The following is a 20,557-nucleotide window of genomic DNA, read 5'->3' on the forward strand; positions in this document are numbered from 1 at the left end:
CCCATCAGGCGGATCAGGCCGTCTAACCTGGTCGCCATAAAAGTCAATTTTGTTCCATTAAAAAAGAAATGCGACGATCGTGAAAAAAAGACTTGTTTCAAAACAAATGAAAATAATAAAAAGTGAAGCATGACTCTTTGTTTTTTAAAACAAATGAAAATGCAGTAAACTGCATTACCGATCGAGCTTTCATTTATTATTTTCGCCAATTGATGTCTCTACACATCGATAAAATAATACCGATACCGGTTTCGTATCGGAAGAAAAGTATTGAAGTATCTGTCAAAAAGACAAGTATCCACATGTGGTTGTCGTGTGCGGCGAGTCTATACTATTTTTATTGAAAATTTACTGCCACAGACAATAAAATTGATCGCAGATGAAATGCAAAGTATATTTTATCAATTATGTAAGAGGATAACATAATAATAATAATTATTATCATTATATTACGGAAGCGCCAACTTAAAAAAAAATTCATCTAAAATATGACATTTTCATTAACCAATATTCGAAAGCTGTGTTTTTATAATCGCCTCCAATTAGACAAATAAATAATTGTTATCCAACATTAAGCATTGTGTGTTTAAGCTCAATAATTTATTACTATCTCATGGTAAAAGTTAAATTAAAAGCATGTGATGGGCTTTATTCGAGTAATGTGTGTTCATAAAATTAATAAGCGTCATTATTTCACATGGTGACCGCGTGCATTTTAATTGTTTCGCGGGACATGTCCTCAATTGTACAATAATTGAAGATCACTACTTTAAAGCATGGACATAGTTTGTCGTGATATAAAAAATTGAAGATATAGTGAGTAACAATTTTATTACATTCAACCATTTAATGTGTTCGGAAAAATTCTATATTAAAGTGACGTACAATAAACGCTATATTTATTTATCTCATTATAAAACATGATTAGTTATAGGTACATTAAATCTTATGGAGAATCATGACAGAACCGTATGTACCTACTAAATTTATCAATCCTTATTATTTTAGTGATAAAATGTATGGTTTATCCAATAAATGGTATTTTACAATTTACTATTAAATTAAAAGTACCCACATTATTTCTGATACAGTTTCGAACCCATGTCACGTTTTAAATTTTTCGTTCGGAAATGCAATCCCCGAGTAATTTCCAGCTTGATATTGAAAGGGAAGTAATATAAAAATGGGAAAGTGTTTTCATAATAATTACTTTCCCAATATCCAAAGGGAAATTGGTTTTATAACCAGATGTGTCTGAGTGTTATAAGAAATTTACGATTCAATAATGCTACATGATAATGAGAACCTATTTCTTTTATATGTAGATACATTTCCACACGACCCCCTCATCCTGAAGCGGGCCCCCAGGCTAGGATCTTTGGCGGGCCTCCCTACCTATCGCTAATGATAAAGGCAGTGTAACGCTCCACAGTAGCGTTTTCCAAATGGTGTACGCGGTAGAATTAATGTGTATATTTTTAGTGTTTTTTTTTTTAAATATTTTAATACATCCATTTGAATTATGAAGTTGTCGAGTATCAATACACAAATAAAAATTGTATCGTAATTATTTTATTAATTAATTATATATAATTAATAAGAATTTAAAATAATAACATCAGTGAAGGAAAATAGCGCCGCAGGCGACTTTTTTTACTATTAAAGAGAATTTGTGATGTGTATTTATATCACTTATCTGGTCGACTCGCCACGCCACGCCGGGCCACGTAGAGCCCTGTCAGCTCCCTCTTTGTGGGGGCTATGCATTTCCATATATTCCAGATTGCTTCAAATCAAATAGCTGTAGGTACCTATAGTTTGTGGATCCTACCGGTATTCCTCAATTGAAAATGCTGGAGTTACGGAATTGGCTTTCATATCATGAGTTTTGTGCATGAGTATTCCCACTTTGAATTCAAGAAAGAACATATTCTTTTATGATACTCGTACCTATATGATTTTTATGTGTGGTATGTATTATTTACTTACACATTTTCTTTTATCTCACCGTGATTGTTTTGAATTGGGGATGATCGTGATAAGATAAAACCTCTCTTGCAGTACTTAATGACAAAAGAATATCTAACTAATAAACTTAAGTGTTTGATATGTTTTACATAATGTGGGCGTACAGGCAGAAGTCACTAACTCCAAATACACAGTTCTGAGATAATCAATGTTTTGTGTTTTTGGTGTTCTTAAAATGGTTGTAAAATCTTTAATTTTTGAGTTATTCATTACTTTTATTTTTTTATATGTTCAATAATCTTACATCGTAATTTCTGCAAATCAAGCAGCATTACTTTTTCTATATAATGGCATTAAAATCTCAATTTCGTCAAAACTGGAGTTAGTGACTTCTGCCTGTACGCCCACGATATCATGTCCCTTTGCCAAAAAATAATAGTAACACGCAGTAGGTATATATAATTAATTAATATTTATATAAAATAACTGCATAGCTTTAAAATATATAAAACAAAACGTAAGTATACATACTAAAACTATGTTTAACATGCCTTCGTTTCTGATTATATTTCCGAAAATTACATATATTTTCTGGGTTTCACTCGAAATCCCTAACGCCAAAATATCGAACGCCGAAAGTCCGAAAGCTGAATGCCGAAATGCCGAAAAATACAATTTGGTCTATTCTTTTTAAATAGGTGTACAAAACACATTCAGTTATAATATCAAATGGGTAGGCAATTTTGTAATAGGTAGGTACTATTGAAAGTATACTTTAAATCTGTATTTACAAACTAGCTGTGAAGAAATTTAATAATAATCAGTAAAACTCAACGAAATATTAATTATTCAGTTTTTAATGGATAAAGAGTTATCTTCAAATTCTATTTTGAATTTATAAGTAGGTATCTACTACCTATCTACTCATGTTTAGTTATAATGAAAGATATTGATTACTAGACATGATAGTTAGACAAGTAATTAAATAACCATACAACTGATTCAATCCACCATCCATGTTTATGCATTTTACGTAATGTTTAACGAGGGTAGCTACATTAATTTTATTATTTGGGATTTCGCTCTTCGGGATATCGTCTGGCAACCCTATTTGACATGTCAGATAATTATTTTGCAGAAATACCTTCAATTATTATCCTTTATGTAATTTATCATATTAATTATCATAGTCTAATAAAGGACGGCCATGGCCCCCACATCCTAAAGCAGGCCCCAGGCTAGGATGTTTGGCGCCCCTCCTACCTATCGTTATAGACAAAGGCAGTGTGAAAATCAAATGGTGTAGGTACGCGGTAAAATTAATGTGTATATTTTAATACATATATCCATTTGAATTATGGGGTTTTTTTACACCATCCACCACCCGCCGTATCTGTACAGCCGTGGATGTCGAGTATCGATACACAATTAAAATTGTATCGTACCGTCACAACCACATAATTTCAAATAATAACAGTAATGAAGGAAAATACCGCCGAAGGCGACATTTTTACTATTAGAGAGAATTTGTGATATGTGTTTATATCACTTATCTGGTCGACTCGACACGCCGAGCCCTTCGCGAGCCCGGGCCCCCAGGCTAGAGCCCTGTCAGCCCCCCCCTTTGTGGGGGCCATGGGGACGGCAGTTTAACGAACCAGTGCATCTATTCTATATAAAAGATGTAGGTATCGACGTATTTACACTTATTGTAACAATAATTATAATAAGTGCTAATACTTCGATATAAACCTACCCTAGATAGCTGCTGTAGCGGCCGAAAGCAGTATTGTGTATAGAATAGATGCGATGGAATCATAACGATAATTATCTAGTAATGAATATTCATTTGCAATTTATTTATTTGCAGATTATTTATGTTTTTACCAATTACAGGATTGCGATCGAAAGGGTTTAAAAATGTATCTCATACCTACTATATTAATATAATATTTTACATTATACATTAAATGGTTATACAGTAAATACACCAATCAGTGTTGCCATCTTTTTCTATGCTGATTATAGTACAAAGGCGTAAAAATTATAGTATTTCTGTAAAATATATAGTACAGGAACATTTTTCAGCTTAAATCCTTTAAAATTATAGTATTTTGGCATATTTGGCGTAAAATTATAGTATTTTACATTTTTTGCAGAATCAAAATTATAGTATTGTACTATAATTATAGTACGGTTGGCAACACTGACACCAATCCTCTCTAAAATAATTCATAATAATTACTGTCATTATTTTAATATGAAATTGGTTAAACTTTCGTTCATTATATTCACTCCTTACAATGAGCTTAATAATTTATTATATCATGTACTCGACTAAGCTAAACTCATGTTAAATTAGTAGACATTATCATAATGATTATAATGAAAGCTCTTCTTACTTTATAAAGCTTATTAGTCTATGTACTATGTATGATAATATATTATTATACACGTGAAAAGTTTCTAATTGTCACCGAAGCTTATACGCTCGAGAGCTTTAACAACTTTGGTAATTAATATTTTATCCAGTATTACATTTTTTTTATAACTATTATCTAGAAATTGTTTATTTTGCTGTAATATTGAGCTTGTAATGACCACGATAAGCGTATCGCAATACTTACGTCGTTAATGATTTTGTTTTTAATTATTATAGTACCTAGGTATTCTATTGATTATTTTCACCTGACAAAGTGTATTTCACCTGACAAAGTGTATTTCACCTGACAAAGTGTATTTCACCTGACAAAGTGTATTTCACCTGACAAAGTGTATTTCACCTGACAAAGTGTATTTCACCTGACAAAGTGTATTTCACCTGACAAAGTGTATTTCACCTGACAAAGTGTATTTCACCTGACAAAGTGTATTTCACCTGACAAATCATATTTTATATCTTATAAAACATGGCAATTTGTAAATTTTCAAGGAAGATTGTTAGATTATTAAATGCACTTACTTGGGAGTAGGGAATCCAATCCCGAGCCAAAATTCTGATCCCGGGATTCCGGGATTACAATTTGATAATCCCGGGATTGGCATTTTTTTCCATTGTTAATATAAAAATTTTATATTTACAAATAACATTGATAAAATCGGTTAAAAATAAATCTAGTATAATTTATACTATTTAAGACATTTATTGTTAATATTGTATACGTTCAATCTTGGAAATACATAAGTTTAATGGGGTAAATAATATTGTAATATAAATAATAATGTGAATTTAATATGAGATTGCTGTTAATTAATTAATGAATGGGTTAGCGAGATTTAAAATAATAAAGCAAATCATGGTGTACTTATGGCCTTTCCGCTTCATAAATCTAATTAGTCAGTCAAATATGAAACTGCCGTAAAAGTATGAGAGCATGGTGGCATTGCTTTGTTAATAGTGCGAAGCATTGTTTTTTTCCAATCTTTCTCATTTTTATTAATTTATGTGAAAAAATAAAATGAATCGGCAACTTACACATGGGTATAAATCAAACTTCATTCAAACTCAGTTTATTTCTAATGTAGTTATTTGTTATCAAAAATATTTTTTCTGTTATATTTTCGTTTTTATTATATTTTCCATAAAAATTGATAAAAAAATCAATCCCAAAAGTTTCGGGATTATGTTTATCAATCCCGGGATTCATAGGTATCGAAAATAGCTCGGGATCCCGGGATTCGAATCCCTACTTGGGAGCGTGTTACGAAATTGTATGTGATCAATTATTAATAAAATGATAGTATTTAATAATTATGATGAGTGATAATCTTTAGATATGAATAATTTTGACAGGTAATTATTAAATTGGCAATGTTTTATGGTTATCATCGATTTAAGTCGTTACTGATTGCCGATCGAACAAAATGCCAAAACATATGACTGCTAGGTTTTCTGACATCATAGTGATGATATACCTACTATGGCTTCTATAATTAGTCAAGCAACATAACGAAATCACGTGGTTAATATAAAATTATTTAGTTATATCATTATTATCTAATTTCAGTATGGTCACAGTATTGATGTTCGATTTGATATAAATAAAAAGGATTTCAAGTTATACGCATTTTTATTTTTTATATAAATCTAAGTATGTCACATTTGAAAATAATACGACGCCTGACGAGATTTGAACCCGTATATCCACTGGTATCGCGCCAATATGCTTTAAACAATTAAGCGACAGGCCTCCCACTTAATTACGATAATTTAAACTAGTAATTCCTACATGAAATGATTATCTACCAATTTTTAAAAAAATGTAATTTTCTAGTAGGTACCTATATATCTGAGGTTTTTTTAAGTTATGTGTGTTCAATATATGGAATGTTACATTCTCAAATCTTGTGTTGAATAAAAGAAATGGTTTATATATATATATATGTTACGCCGAATGTGTGAAATTGCGTATTACATAAAATCGGCAAAATTTTGCCTATTTCATGAATAATGCAAGCCTGTTCCTTTATTCTTGAATTAGGCAAAATATCTGCCGAGTGCGTGAATTCGGCAGTAATTTTTCTGCCTAGTTCATGCATTGGTCAAGATAGATGGTCGCGCACCGGTGGTGTTTTTTGCAACTAATCAAATGTGTCAAACGTCATTGATTATATAAAAATATACCAATCAATAACTACAATGACGTTCATATCCATTTACTATGCCCAAAAAAATCTAGAACTATAATATATGATAACGGAAGAGTTTTATTAAAAGGTATTTTCGCGATTTGATTCGTGCTTGGGTCTCAGGCAATGGTCGATTGTTTGTTTGAGATAGTATGATTTGACACTTGTTAGCTAACCTCAAAATGAACATTCAGTTGAATTCAGAATTAAAAAACCTCACCTAACATAACCTAATAATAATAATATTATATTATGTCCAATTATAATTAATTAAACCATCCATATTAAATTTACTTTTTCTACTGTCATGTTGACAGATTAAGAATTCCATACCCTGCCAAATTCACGCACTCGGTAGATAAATTGCCTAATTCACGAATAATGCAAGCCCGTTGTCTTATTCATGAATTATGCAAAATATTGCCGATTTCGTGTAATACTCAATTTCACACATTCGGTGTAACATATATAATAATAATTATATATATTAAAAATCTAAGTATGTTTTTTAGATACTTAAGTAAGACTATGAATTAGTCAAAAATCTTTTCTGTAAATTGTAATAATAAACATGATCATAAAGTAATATTATGTAGGTAATAATAAGATTTGACTGACTTTAAATAAAAAATATTTTTCTTTTTAATGTTTTTAGATACACCTACTTAATAATTAGAACACTTTAAAATGTAAATTATCAAAAAAATGTCTCAAGTTACAAGCTTCGTATTTTTCCTCTAGGAATACATTATTTCAATACAATTTTCTCTGATTTCAGTTCTCAACCAGATCATTAGAACCCTCGTTCGGCTTGCTTTTCGGAGATCTCTTATCCTCGCTGGGAGTGGCTACCACCGGCGCCTCAGTCATCATGAGCACCCTCGATTGCATGGTCAACTTCTCCGGCTTCTTCGTAGGACCTGTCATCAAGACGTTCTCCTACAGGAAGGTCTGCATATTTGGCTCCATCATCACGGCGACTGCGCTCATCTGCACGGCTCCCGCGGCGAGCATGGCGCATATACTGGCCACTTATAGTATAATGGGTGGTTAGTATTCAATATAATTATTACTTCGATATTAAATAGAAAAAATCGAAAATGTGAGATGGTACCATGAACTGTCATAATATGTACAAGTGAGGTGACTCCGTTGGTGAGACTATATTTTAAAGATGGACCCATAAGGCCTCTTCCACAAACCGGGAGGGAAATAGGATGTTTGGGAGACCTGTAATTGAAATGGTTGGACTACACAAAAAGAGGCACATTACCTCTAAAGATATAGATGATGCTTAGACAGATATAAGGTAACGGAGACAGACGCCTACAAGCCTAAAAGATTTTATAAAATGAATTAAGTACCTGTTTAAATTCAATATTCTTTATTTAACATACGTACCTTATTCTGAAACACCTCAGAAACATACTTTAACTTTAACACAAAACAGACTTTTTTCTAATATGCGTTTCTGTGGTGTTTCTGTATTATGAATGTAGTATGGACCTACATTATTCTTTAGTTACGAAACAGTTAGAGTTAGATGAACAAATGTATTAAGTATATCACAAATAACTGGATGGAAGTACCTAAGTAACCAAAGGAAGAGAATCAACAGCCGTTTGCTATTAACATTTTATTTACAATGTCCTTTGTAGTGCAAACATATAAATATGACCCTTTTCATAGTTGAATATGCATAATTTGAAAACATTTAATGCATATTACCTATACACACTAGAAAAAATCATTTTGTAGAAGCATTTCATATAATAATTACTAGTTAAAATCGTCGTAATTCAATAAGATGCCCGTAACTTAATTGGAAAATCATACTGGCGCGAATCCAGCAGATACAGGTTGAACTCCCATCGGGTGTCGTATTTTTTCTACAAAATGATTTTTTATAGTGTGTATATGCATGAAATGTTTTCAAATGATGTATATTCAGTATATAGAACGTTATATTCTCAAATCTTGTGTCTTATTCGTTGAATAAAAGAAATAGTTTATTATATTTTTCATCTTTACTAATATTAACATTCTACAAACGTTATGTAATCGCTGTGAAGTGTTGTAATACAAATATCTCAACAGGCTATTTCTTTATTTATTATCAAACTCCTTGAATTAAAATTATTTTTTCAGGTATCGGAGTAGGCTTTGCTTCATCATCCTCATTTGTCTCCCTGAACCATTTCTTCTCAAAGAAACGCGGGCAGGCGGTTGGACTGTCGATGGCCGGTACGGGTCTCGGTCTCATGGTGATGCCGCAACTTGTCAGACTACTCCTGGATGCCTATGGATTCAGAGGAGCTGTTCTCATTCTCGGAGGACTGGCCTTCCATGCGCTTCTCGGAGCCTGCTTGCTTCAGCCGATCAAGTGGTATTTGATAGATGAGCCCATAGATGAGGAAGGAGAGGCCATGAAGGTATTATGGAGTTATATTATCGTTGAGTTAATGGCTGTTAGCCAACTCTCCTAAAAGTCTCACTTACATACCTACCATTAATTTTTTTTTTGCGTTATGTAGAAAATGAGATTTTTGCTATTTTTAATACTATCATCATCATCAGCCTGAATCTATCCACTGATGGACGAAAGCCTCTCCAAGCTGATTCCACTTCTCTCGGTCCTGTGCGTTGCGTTGCCACGTACTTCCGTAGAACTTTATCATTTCATCGATCCAGCGGCCTTGGCCTCTAGGTCTTCCTTGCGTTCGTTTTGTATCTCTTGGATACCACTGGATGACACAATTTGTTCAACGATTGTCCTTTCTTCGAGCTATGTGTACAGCCGATGCGATATAATAAAGTTTGCTAAAAACCTCAAAAAAAAGGTACTACATAATTACAATAATGAAATAAATCACAAAAACAGCGTGAGAAAATAATACATATTGTGATGTAACTTCCTCGGGAATCAATATCGGATCCATGGCCCCCACAAAAGGGGGGGAGGCTGACAAGGCTCTAGCCTGGGGGCCCGGCGTGGCAGATCGATCAGATAAGTGAGATAAACACACTTCATAAATTTGCTCTAACAGTAAAAAAGTTGCCTGCGGGCGCTATTTCACTTGAGAGGTTTTAAAACATGTGATTGTACAATTCAATTTTTGATTTATTGTGTGTCGATACTTGACAACTTCAAGCGGATTTATTAAAAAATACACTTAATACCTTTAATTTTACCTGAATCACCATTTGGAAAATGTCACACTACCTTTAATCATAGCAATAGGTAGGGGGGCCAGCCAAAGATCCTGGCATGGGGGCCCGCTTCAGGATGTAGGGACCATGACCGGAACCCCAAGTAGACCCTATCATAATAAAATAAAGTCCATGTTAACGCACCTCACGCAAGTGAAATATATTAATTGCCAAAACGATTTGGTTGAACACAGTTATCACCCTTTCAATTAGCATTACCAATATCAGGTTAATTCTGCACCCTGGGAGAATAAACAATTGATACTTAGCAAAATAAATATTTCTTCTAAATTTTATACTATAATTATAATGGAAAAATATCTACGAGAAACTCAGTCGGATAGCATCCATACATATCATATGCATGAAAGTTGCACACTTTGGACAAGGTGAACATATTTTATTAATCGTCTCGTTAAGTCAGTTTAGTGCCAAGTCTTCTCCGTTAGTATATTAAAACAAACCTGTTTGAATTGCCATAGGTTTCACAAAGCCATGGAATTGTATTGGAATTTATGGTTAAATCCATTTTGTCAAATTTGATAATTTTTCTGTGGGGTACTTAATTATTACCTCAGGGCTCTTCGAAAAAGTTTTTTTTTTTTTTTAACGTTTTGAATCACATAATCAATAGAAAACTTTCCAATATTTCAGGTGATCGATCAATACAGAATAGACGAAGAGGCAGAGGACCAGTTCGAAGCCAACGCACTGATGGCAGTAGTTTCAAAACCGAGGCCGGTTCTCGGCATGCCACGCGCAGCAACATGTGAGAAGACACTTAGGGATATGGAAAGGATTGGCAATGGTGGGAACCTGACGAAGAGACCTACGATGCCCGTGATGCCGAGAAACATGTCCTCCATTAGTGTCAGTCACTCAGTTAGGAAGAGGAAGGAGTCTGTTCTGTCAAGTCTCTCGAATATGGATTTCACCGGAAGTAATCTTCATATTTATCTGGATGTAAGTGTAATTTTTTCATTTTAAATCCATATTTATTATCAAATATTGTTTCAATAATAAATTTAAATCAAACGAAGATATCATTTTGATAACCTTTAAGTCTCCTCAATGTAAGAATATGAAATAAACCATTGGGTCTCCCCAATATGCCCCAAATTAAATTATTTTTTTCGAAACAAAGTGTGATGCAAAGGAATTAAAATGAATGAATCATTTTGTCAAATATTCTACAACTTGTAGGGTGATAAAAATGTAATAAACACATTACCAAGGCGGGAATAAATGCGTATATCTATGCATCTATCAAATGTGTATTAGTAGTAAAATTTTATAACCTCCCACCGGTTCCACAGTAATGGTGATTTATGAAGTAGGAGTGTAACTTTACTTTATAAAATTTATAAAGGTAGGTTTTCATACCCACTTGAACGTGAACTAAACGTTGGCGAGGGCGATACAAATAGTATATTTTCTGAAATTTAAATTGTCACGGGGAATTTTATAAAACATAATGAAAATGTTTTTAAAATCCCTACCGCCCACCATGAAAGCTGGAACGCCCACTAGTGGGCGGTAGGGATCAGGTTGACTTTCCCTGGGTTACCTGCTACTCCTTGCCCGTTAGGTATTTCAGTGCCCATTATTTGTGAGTTCCCTGGCTTTATTTAATAGATGGATATTATTTTTTCAGACAGCTGATGATGACTTAGGATTAGACATGACGAGAAAAATCTCTCAATCCAGCTATGGCGATAAAGGAATAAAGATCCTTAACAACAATGAAATGAAGCAACTGGAGAAGGAGAATTTTGTAAAGAGATTCGTCGCTCTGATGGATCTGGACTTATTAAAAGACTGGTCTTATTTAAATCTTTTGTTTGGCCTGTCCATTTTTTGGGTGGGCGAACTGAATTTCAGGATGATAACACCATTCTTCATAAGCGACATGGGGTATACTAAAACGGAGACAGCGTTCTGTCTCTCCGTGACTGCAATCACAGACATATTGGTGAGGCTTATACTGCCACCTATATTCGATCGTAAGAATATTTCCAAGAAGCTGGTGTTCTTCGTGTCAGCAATGTGCTTGGCGTCTACAAGAGCAGGTATTAAACACATATTTTATAAGTAAAAGGAATATGAGATCAAAATTTGTTACGGAATAGTATAAAGAGATAAATAAACGAAACATGACAAGACAATTTTTAAATATAATAATTCATAATCGAAACAGGTGAAATGAATTATTGATTAGGTATAAACACAAATGCTTTTTCAAGTACATGCGGAATGTTTTTTAGTCATTTTTACACGATTTAAGAATTTATTCATCCGACTCCATCACAAAAGAAATTGACGTGTGAACAGGTCGACTATCCCTCTCCGAATGGCAACGCGGCCAAAATTTCTTTCCACATAGTGTTGAAAATTATTTGCCGTTTCACTTATGTACGCTCTTAATAATCTGTTGATATCTTTCTAAGCTGCTTAAACTTTTGAAGTCATCGGTCATGGGTTCTTTTATTGGTTGTAAAATTTGACATTAAAAATATAAATCCATGTAATTTACAGGCATTTTATAAAATTTAATAACTTCTATTAAGTTTTTATTCAGAATACTTTCTAGTCTAAAATATAAAATAATATTTTTTTATTAATCTTTATTTAATCATTCATACATAATTCAGACATACATAATAATTATCATAAACTTTTATTATTCCTATATAAGTATATGAATTATTTCAAACTATCTCCACATGATTCAATAAAATGGTGGTTGGGAAACTGTTGATTGTGAAGCTTTTTATTGGGTATCGATTGTGTAGGATGTATAGTCTTACAAAAATTAACCTGTCAAAATACATGTCAGTTGCAGCACGTCAACAATCAAAAACAATTTTTTTTAAATCAAGAATGATACACAGTACACTCTCAGTAATCCGCCGCTCGATTATCCGACAACTACTATAATCCGCCGCTATTTTTACTAGTTGAAAGCACAAAATCAAGCTCTATAATTCGCCGGTATTCGATTGTCATAATATACAGTAGACGGGTTTATTTTTGAAACTTCTCCTTCGTAAAACATAGGTTTTTTTCGAATCCTGCTGGGTATTATAATTTTTTCAAAAACGATTTTTCCTAGTGGTTATATTATATTCCTCAGTAGTGTTTTCAAATTATGTATGTTCAAGAATGATTCCTTTTTCATAATAAAATTTTTATTAATTTAGTATGTCATTACATTGCCGCCATAAACAAAACAATATAGAATGATATTTTAATATGAAACATAATATTATGATAATATACATTTAAACTTTCCATTTTCCATTGTTGAGGCACGGTCTAAAAAGATCGTGGCTTGCGGGTCGCGGGTGAAAATGACGCATGCCAAACGAAATATAATTTGTCATATAAATCTAAAATGCGTCCATTTAATGTTCTGTTTATTGTTCTATTAGTAACAATAATAATATATTCATACACATGTTATCTTTTTAAAGTAAATGAGTAACGTTTTTAGTCATCTTTACACGATTTAAGAATTAATACCCCCGTCGCCATCACGAAACAAATTGACGTGTTCCCAGCTCGACGTTCTCTCTCCGAATGGCAGCGAGTCCAAAATTTCGACGCGCCTATAGTTGAAAATTATTTGCTGTTTCACTGATGTATCGCCTTAACAGCCTTATAGGACAAAAATAATTTTGTTATGTTTTTGTTTCAAACACCTAAATTATAATAGAGTACATACCTAGTTCCTTTTGTCTTAAAGAGTATCGTGACCTCTGACATAAACCAATATACTATAGTAAGTTGTAATAAAGACTCAAATGTTTCTATGTCATTATTAATTACTTTCCAGTGCTGGCTCAACAAACCGAATGGATTCCACTAATGGTGTGGCTCTCAATCTGCGGTTTCTTCCGAGGATGCTGTTTGAGTAATTTCACGCTCACAATATCGGAATGCTGCACGTTGGAAAAGCTGCCGGCTGCTTTCGGGCTACACATGGTGGCTAAGGGAATTTTCGTCCTAGTTCTAGGACCTTGCGTTGGTAAATATTTCATAATTACCTCTAATGATTAGTAATTTTAAATGGGAGATGAAATAAGATGAGTTGTATGCATATGAATACGTGTATTAAATAAGGCTCTAAGTACCAAAAAGTAGTAATGCCTGTAGTTACAAAATACCGAGTCATTGCAGTAAAATTTCATGAAGCAGACCTTTTGAAAAATGTAGTTTTATAGTGTGAAGCAATCACGGCAGCTTCTATAATTTTAGGTATTAAGAACTCGCAAGTTTCAACACACCATCGTCAGCTATTTTATATTGAATGCCGTTGACCACTGCAGTGCTACTTACACCATTATAAATAAAACACGCCAACGGACTTACAACGTCGACAGGTTTAATTATTTTGCTGTATTTTTTTGACTTGCTTGAGGCACTTAGACTATAGTTGAAGTTATTGACGTTGGTATGTAGAACATTTTTCTATAAAAATGTCAGTTTTTATTTTTTTGGTACTTAGCGCCTTGTGTCATAGTTTTAGGTATAATTTTTACAAACTGTCTTTTTTAGTTTTGAATGATATAATTTATTATGTTTTACTCTTTTTGGAGATCTCTTATTTTATTACAACGTTTTTCTTAGCTCGTATTCTTATTTGTCCGGTGGTTCTTTGTCCGGTGGTTCATTGTTCGGTACAAATCTTGCAATCGATTTTTAACTAACTTCCCGACTAGCTAGACATTTGAAACTTTTAGAATATATTAGAACACGATGCCAATGCATTTTTTAAATACTTTTAGCCATCTTTAAGTAGAATTAAATTCATTTTCAGTTAATTCTGTTTTGTATGATAAGTTATTTCGGAAGAAATCCATATAATCCAATCCTTTATTATTAGTTGCTAGGAAATTATTAATATATACGTGCGTTACTATGGAAATCAATATGAGTGTCAAAATGACATTTCAGTATTATTTCTATCAAATACAATTTTTATTTTGATCGTTTAAGTATATAGTATATTAGTCTATGGTTTAAGCTAGTCAAATCAAGTTTATATGATTCAACAGAAAATTTAAAAACGTATATATAAAGTCCTTTTTATTTTGTAATTATTTAATTATCCACTGGTAGCATGTCTATTCTTAATGGTTATCATTTTAGCACATTTCCGTTATTTTCATTAGTCAAAATTAGCACGGAAGGCATTCTATTAACAAACAAGTTATCGGCCACTATCTCTAATTCATAATACGGCGAAAATTTAGATTGATAGACATGTCGGTCAAATTCGGATATGTTTGTAATGCCGAACCCAAGCGGATAAAGCCAAACGAGCGCCATCTTGTTGGTAATGAGCTGAACACAAGAATTTTGTATTGACACGTCACACATATCAACTTAACCTACAATTTTCTTAGTCATGTCATTTTGATTGCAGCAAAACAACTGGATCTTGTGTCTCAATTCTCAATATGTAAAATTTACATACTCTGGTGCTGTTTAAAGACATCACCTTTTGACAGTTCAGATGGTTAACTTTTTTACATAGTTAACCGCCAGAATACGTAAATTGATAAATGTGATATATTTATCACAATTAGCTCTATATGTTAGAATAGGCCTGCAAGACAATTTATTTGCCATTCAGATTTATTCTCCCCAATTCCAACTTGTTGTAAGTGTGGTTTATTAGTTTTGAGATATGTGATCGAGTTTCAACATTATAACCAAACTTATGCGATGTTTATACATACAGCAAAACCTCCATTTTGCTGACTTTTATTGTGTCCATAATCAATATTTGGCATATGGTTAGCACGTGATAATATAACACTGTACGAGCAATGGTTTGGAGATTTCTGACAGTAACTTTATCCGGCATTGTCATGTATGAGTAGGACTAATATATTTTTATTTTCTTGATTTCAGGGGCGGTACGAGATTACACCGGTAGTTATCCGTTGTGCATCCAGTTTCAAAACTTTTTGATAATGCTGTGCGTGTTGGCGTGGGGCGTGGAATACGCCCTCGGTTATTGGAACAAGAGGAGGATAGTGCAAATCAAGTGATATTGGATAATGTTTAGATCAACACTAGTGAAATGACTCTATTCAATTATTTGACATTCATTAAATGTGCATTCGTGGAATATGCATTGTCCATAGGTTTAATTAACGTAAGTTTAGGTATACTTATTTTGAACAAACTTTATGTAATGGTATTAATATTTTAACACCGAACATATATGACTATAGACAATAAATGAAATAGGTATATATATTGTGCAGCGGGAGTTATAGCAAATTAAAGTGAAATCTTATTAAATCAAAATAATGAAACATGTTTTTTTAGTTTATAAAATTGAAACCTGCAAATAGTATAACATTGCATATTGGTGTAGGTAACAAATACGGTAATTATGATATAGAATTTCATAACAACATGCTTTGATTGTCAGCCATTCACTTAGTCTATTAAGTTCATGCTCTGTATTCAAACACACGTTAAAAAAAATGTCAATTTGCCATATGCAAACATCTCATAGCTCCCATGGTTACATGTAAATTGTACGTTTTACATTTCACCGTAGCACAGTTCGCTGTGAGCTTTCTTACCGGAAAGAGATGAAAAAATTACGTGATGTTTATGGACCATTTTCATAGGCGATTTTGGCAAAATTCAAGAATGAAAACCTAACCTAACCTAATGAATAATCCAGTATATCAGCTATTTTCAAAATTTGTTTGCTGCTGGCTTCCTGTAAATTAACAATAACCGTGTTTTATTTAGACATGAATTTTATGTAAGTACTATACGACCCAAAGAGCTTGGACGGTCTTTAACCCGGCACCTGCCTCAAAAATCGTATGACGCACCATAACTACGCATGAATTTCATTATCGTCTTTGTTCTATACTAAAAAAAGCAATAAAAAATATGTCACAGCTCCAGTCGAGAACCCAAAGCCATTAAGATAATTTCGACACACTAAAAAACCGTAATAAATCAGTTATAATATCAGAAACACTCGAACAAACGAATGCTATCCAAATTTGAAAGAACTTACCGCAAGTCGCCATTTTGTAGCAACACGAATCGAGCGTTACTAATTTTCAAGTGCATATCGATAAATCACATATTAATGTCTTCGGGTTGAGTCGTAAACAAATATAAAGGGGACCCTTTTAATATATTTAAACTACACAAACACTTCACTTATTGAATATTATTGATAAATTAACACGAACTCACATATTAAAAAAAAAAACAAATACAATAATAAACCTATTTTAAAATTCTTTAGATGTGTGATATATTTTAAAGCAAGGTGACAGACATAACGCAACATCACACGTTGGGCACATATAGCGAGAGAGTTTTGTTTTTTTCGGATTTTTTTTAGAATTCCCGCATACGAAACATCTTCTTCTAGGCTTATCGGTATTTTGTGTCGGTAAAATGTATTCTGGCAAATGTCCCGTTGCACTTTTGGGCAATAATCGTACGGGATTATCGCTAGTTGACGCTGTCGGCTTAGGCAGGGGTGCATTTGAAATTCTCACACAATATTTGTCCACTAGTTGTTTTATTACACAGAGTTGAAAATCGCCCAATGTTTTTTTGTCAGATTTAATAAATTTATATAAATAAAAAGCATTTAATAAATATAAGTCGATCATGTGGAATGCGACCTTTTTATACCACTTGATCGATTTTCTCATACACGACAAGTTGCTAAGCATCATGTCGGACTTATCTACCGTACCCATATTTTTGTTATAATCTATAACACATTTTGGTTTTTCAATGTTTTCGCCAGTTCTATAGTTCACTTTTCCCGTTGGTCCAAATGATGCATCGTGGAGGGTGGATAGCATGTGAACATCCCTCCTATCGTGCCATTTCAGAGCCAAAAGTGGACTATTGTACTTAGCCTCGGTATCTCCCTTTTTCAGTTTGCTGAACTCTGGCATATCTTTACGATTTTTTCTCACTGTACCGCAAGCATTCGTTTTGTGAGAGTGAAGGTATTTAAAGAGCGCCGGACTCGAATACCAGTTATCACACCATAAGGTGTGACCTTTCCCGATATAGTCTTTCATTAGCGTTGTCACTACCGCACCGGAAATACCGAGATTTTCATTGTCTTGTATGTCAGTCCCTTCCCCACAATAAATTATAAAGTCAATGATATATCCTGTCATTACGTCACACATCACAAACATTTTTATTCCAAATCGATGTCTTTTGGAAGGAATGAATTGTTTAAAAATTAATCTACCCTTAAACACGATTATGCTCTCATCTATGCAAAGATTCTGATACGGTATCATCGTTTCCCTAAAAATTGTTCTTGTGTGTTCTAACAGTAATCTAATTTTAGCTAGTCTATCATTTGAGGCGGTCACACTAGGATCAGAAAAATGAAGCATTTGTAAAATAAGTTGGTATCGATTTCTAGCCATTATTTTCCCAAAAATGTCTGCATGCAGGTAAGGATCGGTACTCCAATGTTCCTCTATCGACGTGTGCTTATTTCGAGTCATCAGCATTGATACGGCAAAAAATGTATACAACTCCGGCACTGACGTGTCTGTCCAATTGTGTGACCGCGATTTCGGTCCGAGGTCTCCCGCACTGTACGAATGGTTAAAAAATGTATTCGTTTGGTTCACTATTTCCGACATTATATTTTTATTCAAAAAATGTTCAAAGAAAAGACATTCGGGAGAGGATTCGTCCAAGTCGTTCGATGTCACGCCAGATCGACAATCATTGAATTCGTGAACTATTGGAATATACGGACCAGTTCTCCATGACCGCAAAAATTCAATTGGCTCGTCAGAGTCCGTATCGTCAACATCATGATCAGTCTCATGTTGTTCCAATTCCTCTTCCGACATGTCATAATCTGAGTCCAATTCCTCATTAGTACGCACATTTTCTTCCTCCATATTTACGCACTATAAAACTATGAAATGTTTTTAAAATGTTTAACTACAGTATTAAGAAACGCCAAATCACAGAAACCATTAAACTCACACACCATAGTTATTGATATCAGTATTAATTTTCACATTCACTAAAATGGGACACGGTAGACAGTACAAAAAGTATTTTAAAAATCGCGATAAAATAAAATCATACGTTCAATAGTTAATCATGCCAGTTTTAATGTGATAAGTACACCAGACAGCAAAAAAAGTATTTATCAACGATTGCGGTAAATATTCAACTTGTATGCGATAAATACAATCCCGCGCAATGGCCCGCTCGGTTGAAAGTCTGTCGTATACTGCGCAGTCGCGGCGCGCAGTTCAAACTGATTTCTGTCGACCGGCAAAACTTGGCCGTACGAATTGGTTCGAAACTTTGGTGATTATTTTATATTTAGAACCAATGCTTTTAAAATATGTCATAGGTGGCAGGAGAAGGACAAATCAGGCCAAATTTACGTGAAAAAATCAGTCCCGTATGATAAATATGGACGCGGTGGCATCGATTTATACACATGCGCATTGCGAATTTGGCCGATTTGTACAAGGTGTGTGACATCGGCGCCGGCCGGGTTAATATAATATTATGACCATATATTTCCGATACAACATTTAACGGTGAAATGTGATACGGCGAACTGCATGTGTACAAATTTACTCCCATAGCTTCAGAAGCTGATGATAATGCCACTAGTGCACTGTGGCAGGTAGATTATATTTTGTAAGTAGGTAATGAAAAACTAATTTATAATAACAAAAATGGTATTGTTAAATTCATGAGAAAAAAATCATCAATTTGATTAAAAATTAGTTTTCCTTATATTTCATTCATAATATTCTTACCTTTCTACTAGTTTCCGACCAATTAATCCGATAACAAGTGTGACCGTCTATCATATATGTATTGAAAATACTACTTAAATTGAGTTACTATGCGCCTTCTATATACTGATTGTAAGGGGGTACCGGATGAATGGGTTAAATATAGTAAAAAGAATAATCACTCGCCTTTACCCTACAAGTATGTAATAAGAGTAGTACCCACCATCATACCTTACAAACAACTAACTCAGTCCTGAGTAAAAATAGAGCAAATAAGACAAAAAGTGTAACTGAATAAAAGGGCGTGAGGACTGATTTCTACACAGTAAATCTTGGTATAATTCGTGCAACTCGTGATCTCAATATTTGTAATTTAAGGGCGCCATCCTGACCTATTCCATTGGGCAAAAACACAACAGGGGATAATTCAGGAAATAGTAAAAATAAAAGATTGGTTAAGTAGGAGCAAATCCATAAGCAAACAGTTATGTATTATAACATGAAAGTGAAAATCACATTGTCGGAAATTACAAACAGTCAATGCGATGTCATGAACAAATAATAGTACCTATTCTCTACGAGAAATCCTGTGGGGAATTAAAATAGTTTAAATTTAAATAAATGAAGCTAATCCATTTAAGATATTTTGATACAGTAAATACCCGATGTCCAACATGGCGGTCAAACGCGTCCGATGCGTGACAATCGTAGATCAGTGCCACTTCCTTCACACACGTCCGTCTGGCTCGACCCGTATAGTGGTTCACGACGCATAGTGCCAACGTAAAAATCCAATGGATCAGGCGGCTAATGTAACGCCTGCGTGTTTAAAATGCGTTTTGGTAGTGCCAGTTGGTTAGGAACGTATTTATAATAGTTGACGTTATAAATAACGTTACATGATATCTATGTCATGGCGCTGCGCTGTATGTTATTAAAAC

The 20,557-nt window shown here is 33.6% G+C and overlaps 1 protein-coding gene across 4 annotated transcripts in view; it reads left to right on the forward strand.

Annotated features, from left to right (window-relative positions):
* LOC147063932 (monocarboxylate transporter 9) overlaps positions 1-17,054 on the forward strand; it is a 125,971-nt gene extending 108,917 nt beyond the window's left edge. For all 4 annotated transcript variants that reach the window (XM_085958567.1, XM_085958568.1, XM_085958570.1 and 1 more), the window contains exons 3-8: positions 7,376-7,646; positions 8,746-9,029; positions 10,462-10,770; positions 11,462-11,876; positions 13,643-13,834; positions 15,727-17,054. In XM_085958567.1, coding sequence (XP_085814693.1) covers positions 7,376-7,646; positions 8,746-9,029; positions 10,462-10,770; positions 11,462-11,876; positions 13,643-13,834; positions 15,727-15,866 — 1,611 coding nt within the window. In that variant the 3' untranslated portion in view covers positions 15,867-17,054. The remainder of the gene's footprint in view (positions 1-7,375; positions 7,647-8,745; positions 9,030-10,461; positions 10,771-11,461; positions 11,877-13,642; positions 13,835-15,726) is intronic.
* Positions 17,055-20,557: the final 3,503 nt, after the last annotated feature.

The sequence above is a fragment of the Rhyacophila brunnea genome, unplaced genomic scaffold (genome assembly GCF_057557595.1).
Source record: "Rhyacophila brunnea isolate RB1 unplaced genomic scaffold, BYU_Rbru_1.0 scaffold_8, whole genome shotgun sequence".
Taxonomy (NCBI): domain Eukaryota; kingdom Metazoa; phylum Arthropoda; class Insecta; order Trichoptera; family Rhyacophilidae; genus Rhyacophila; species Rhyacophila brunnea.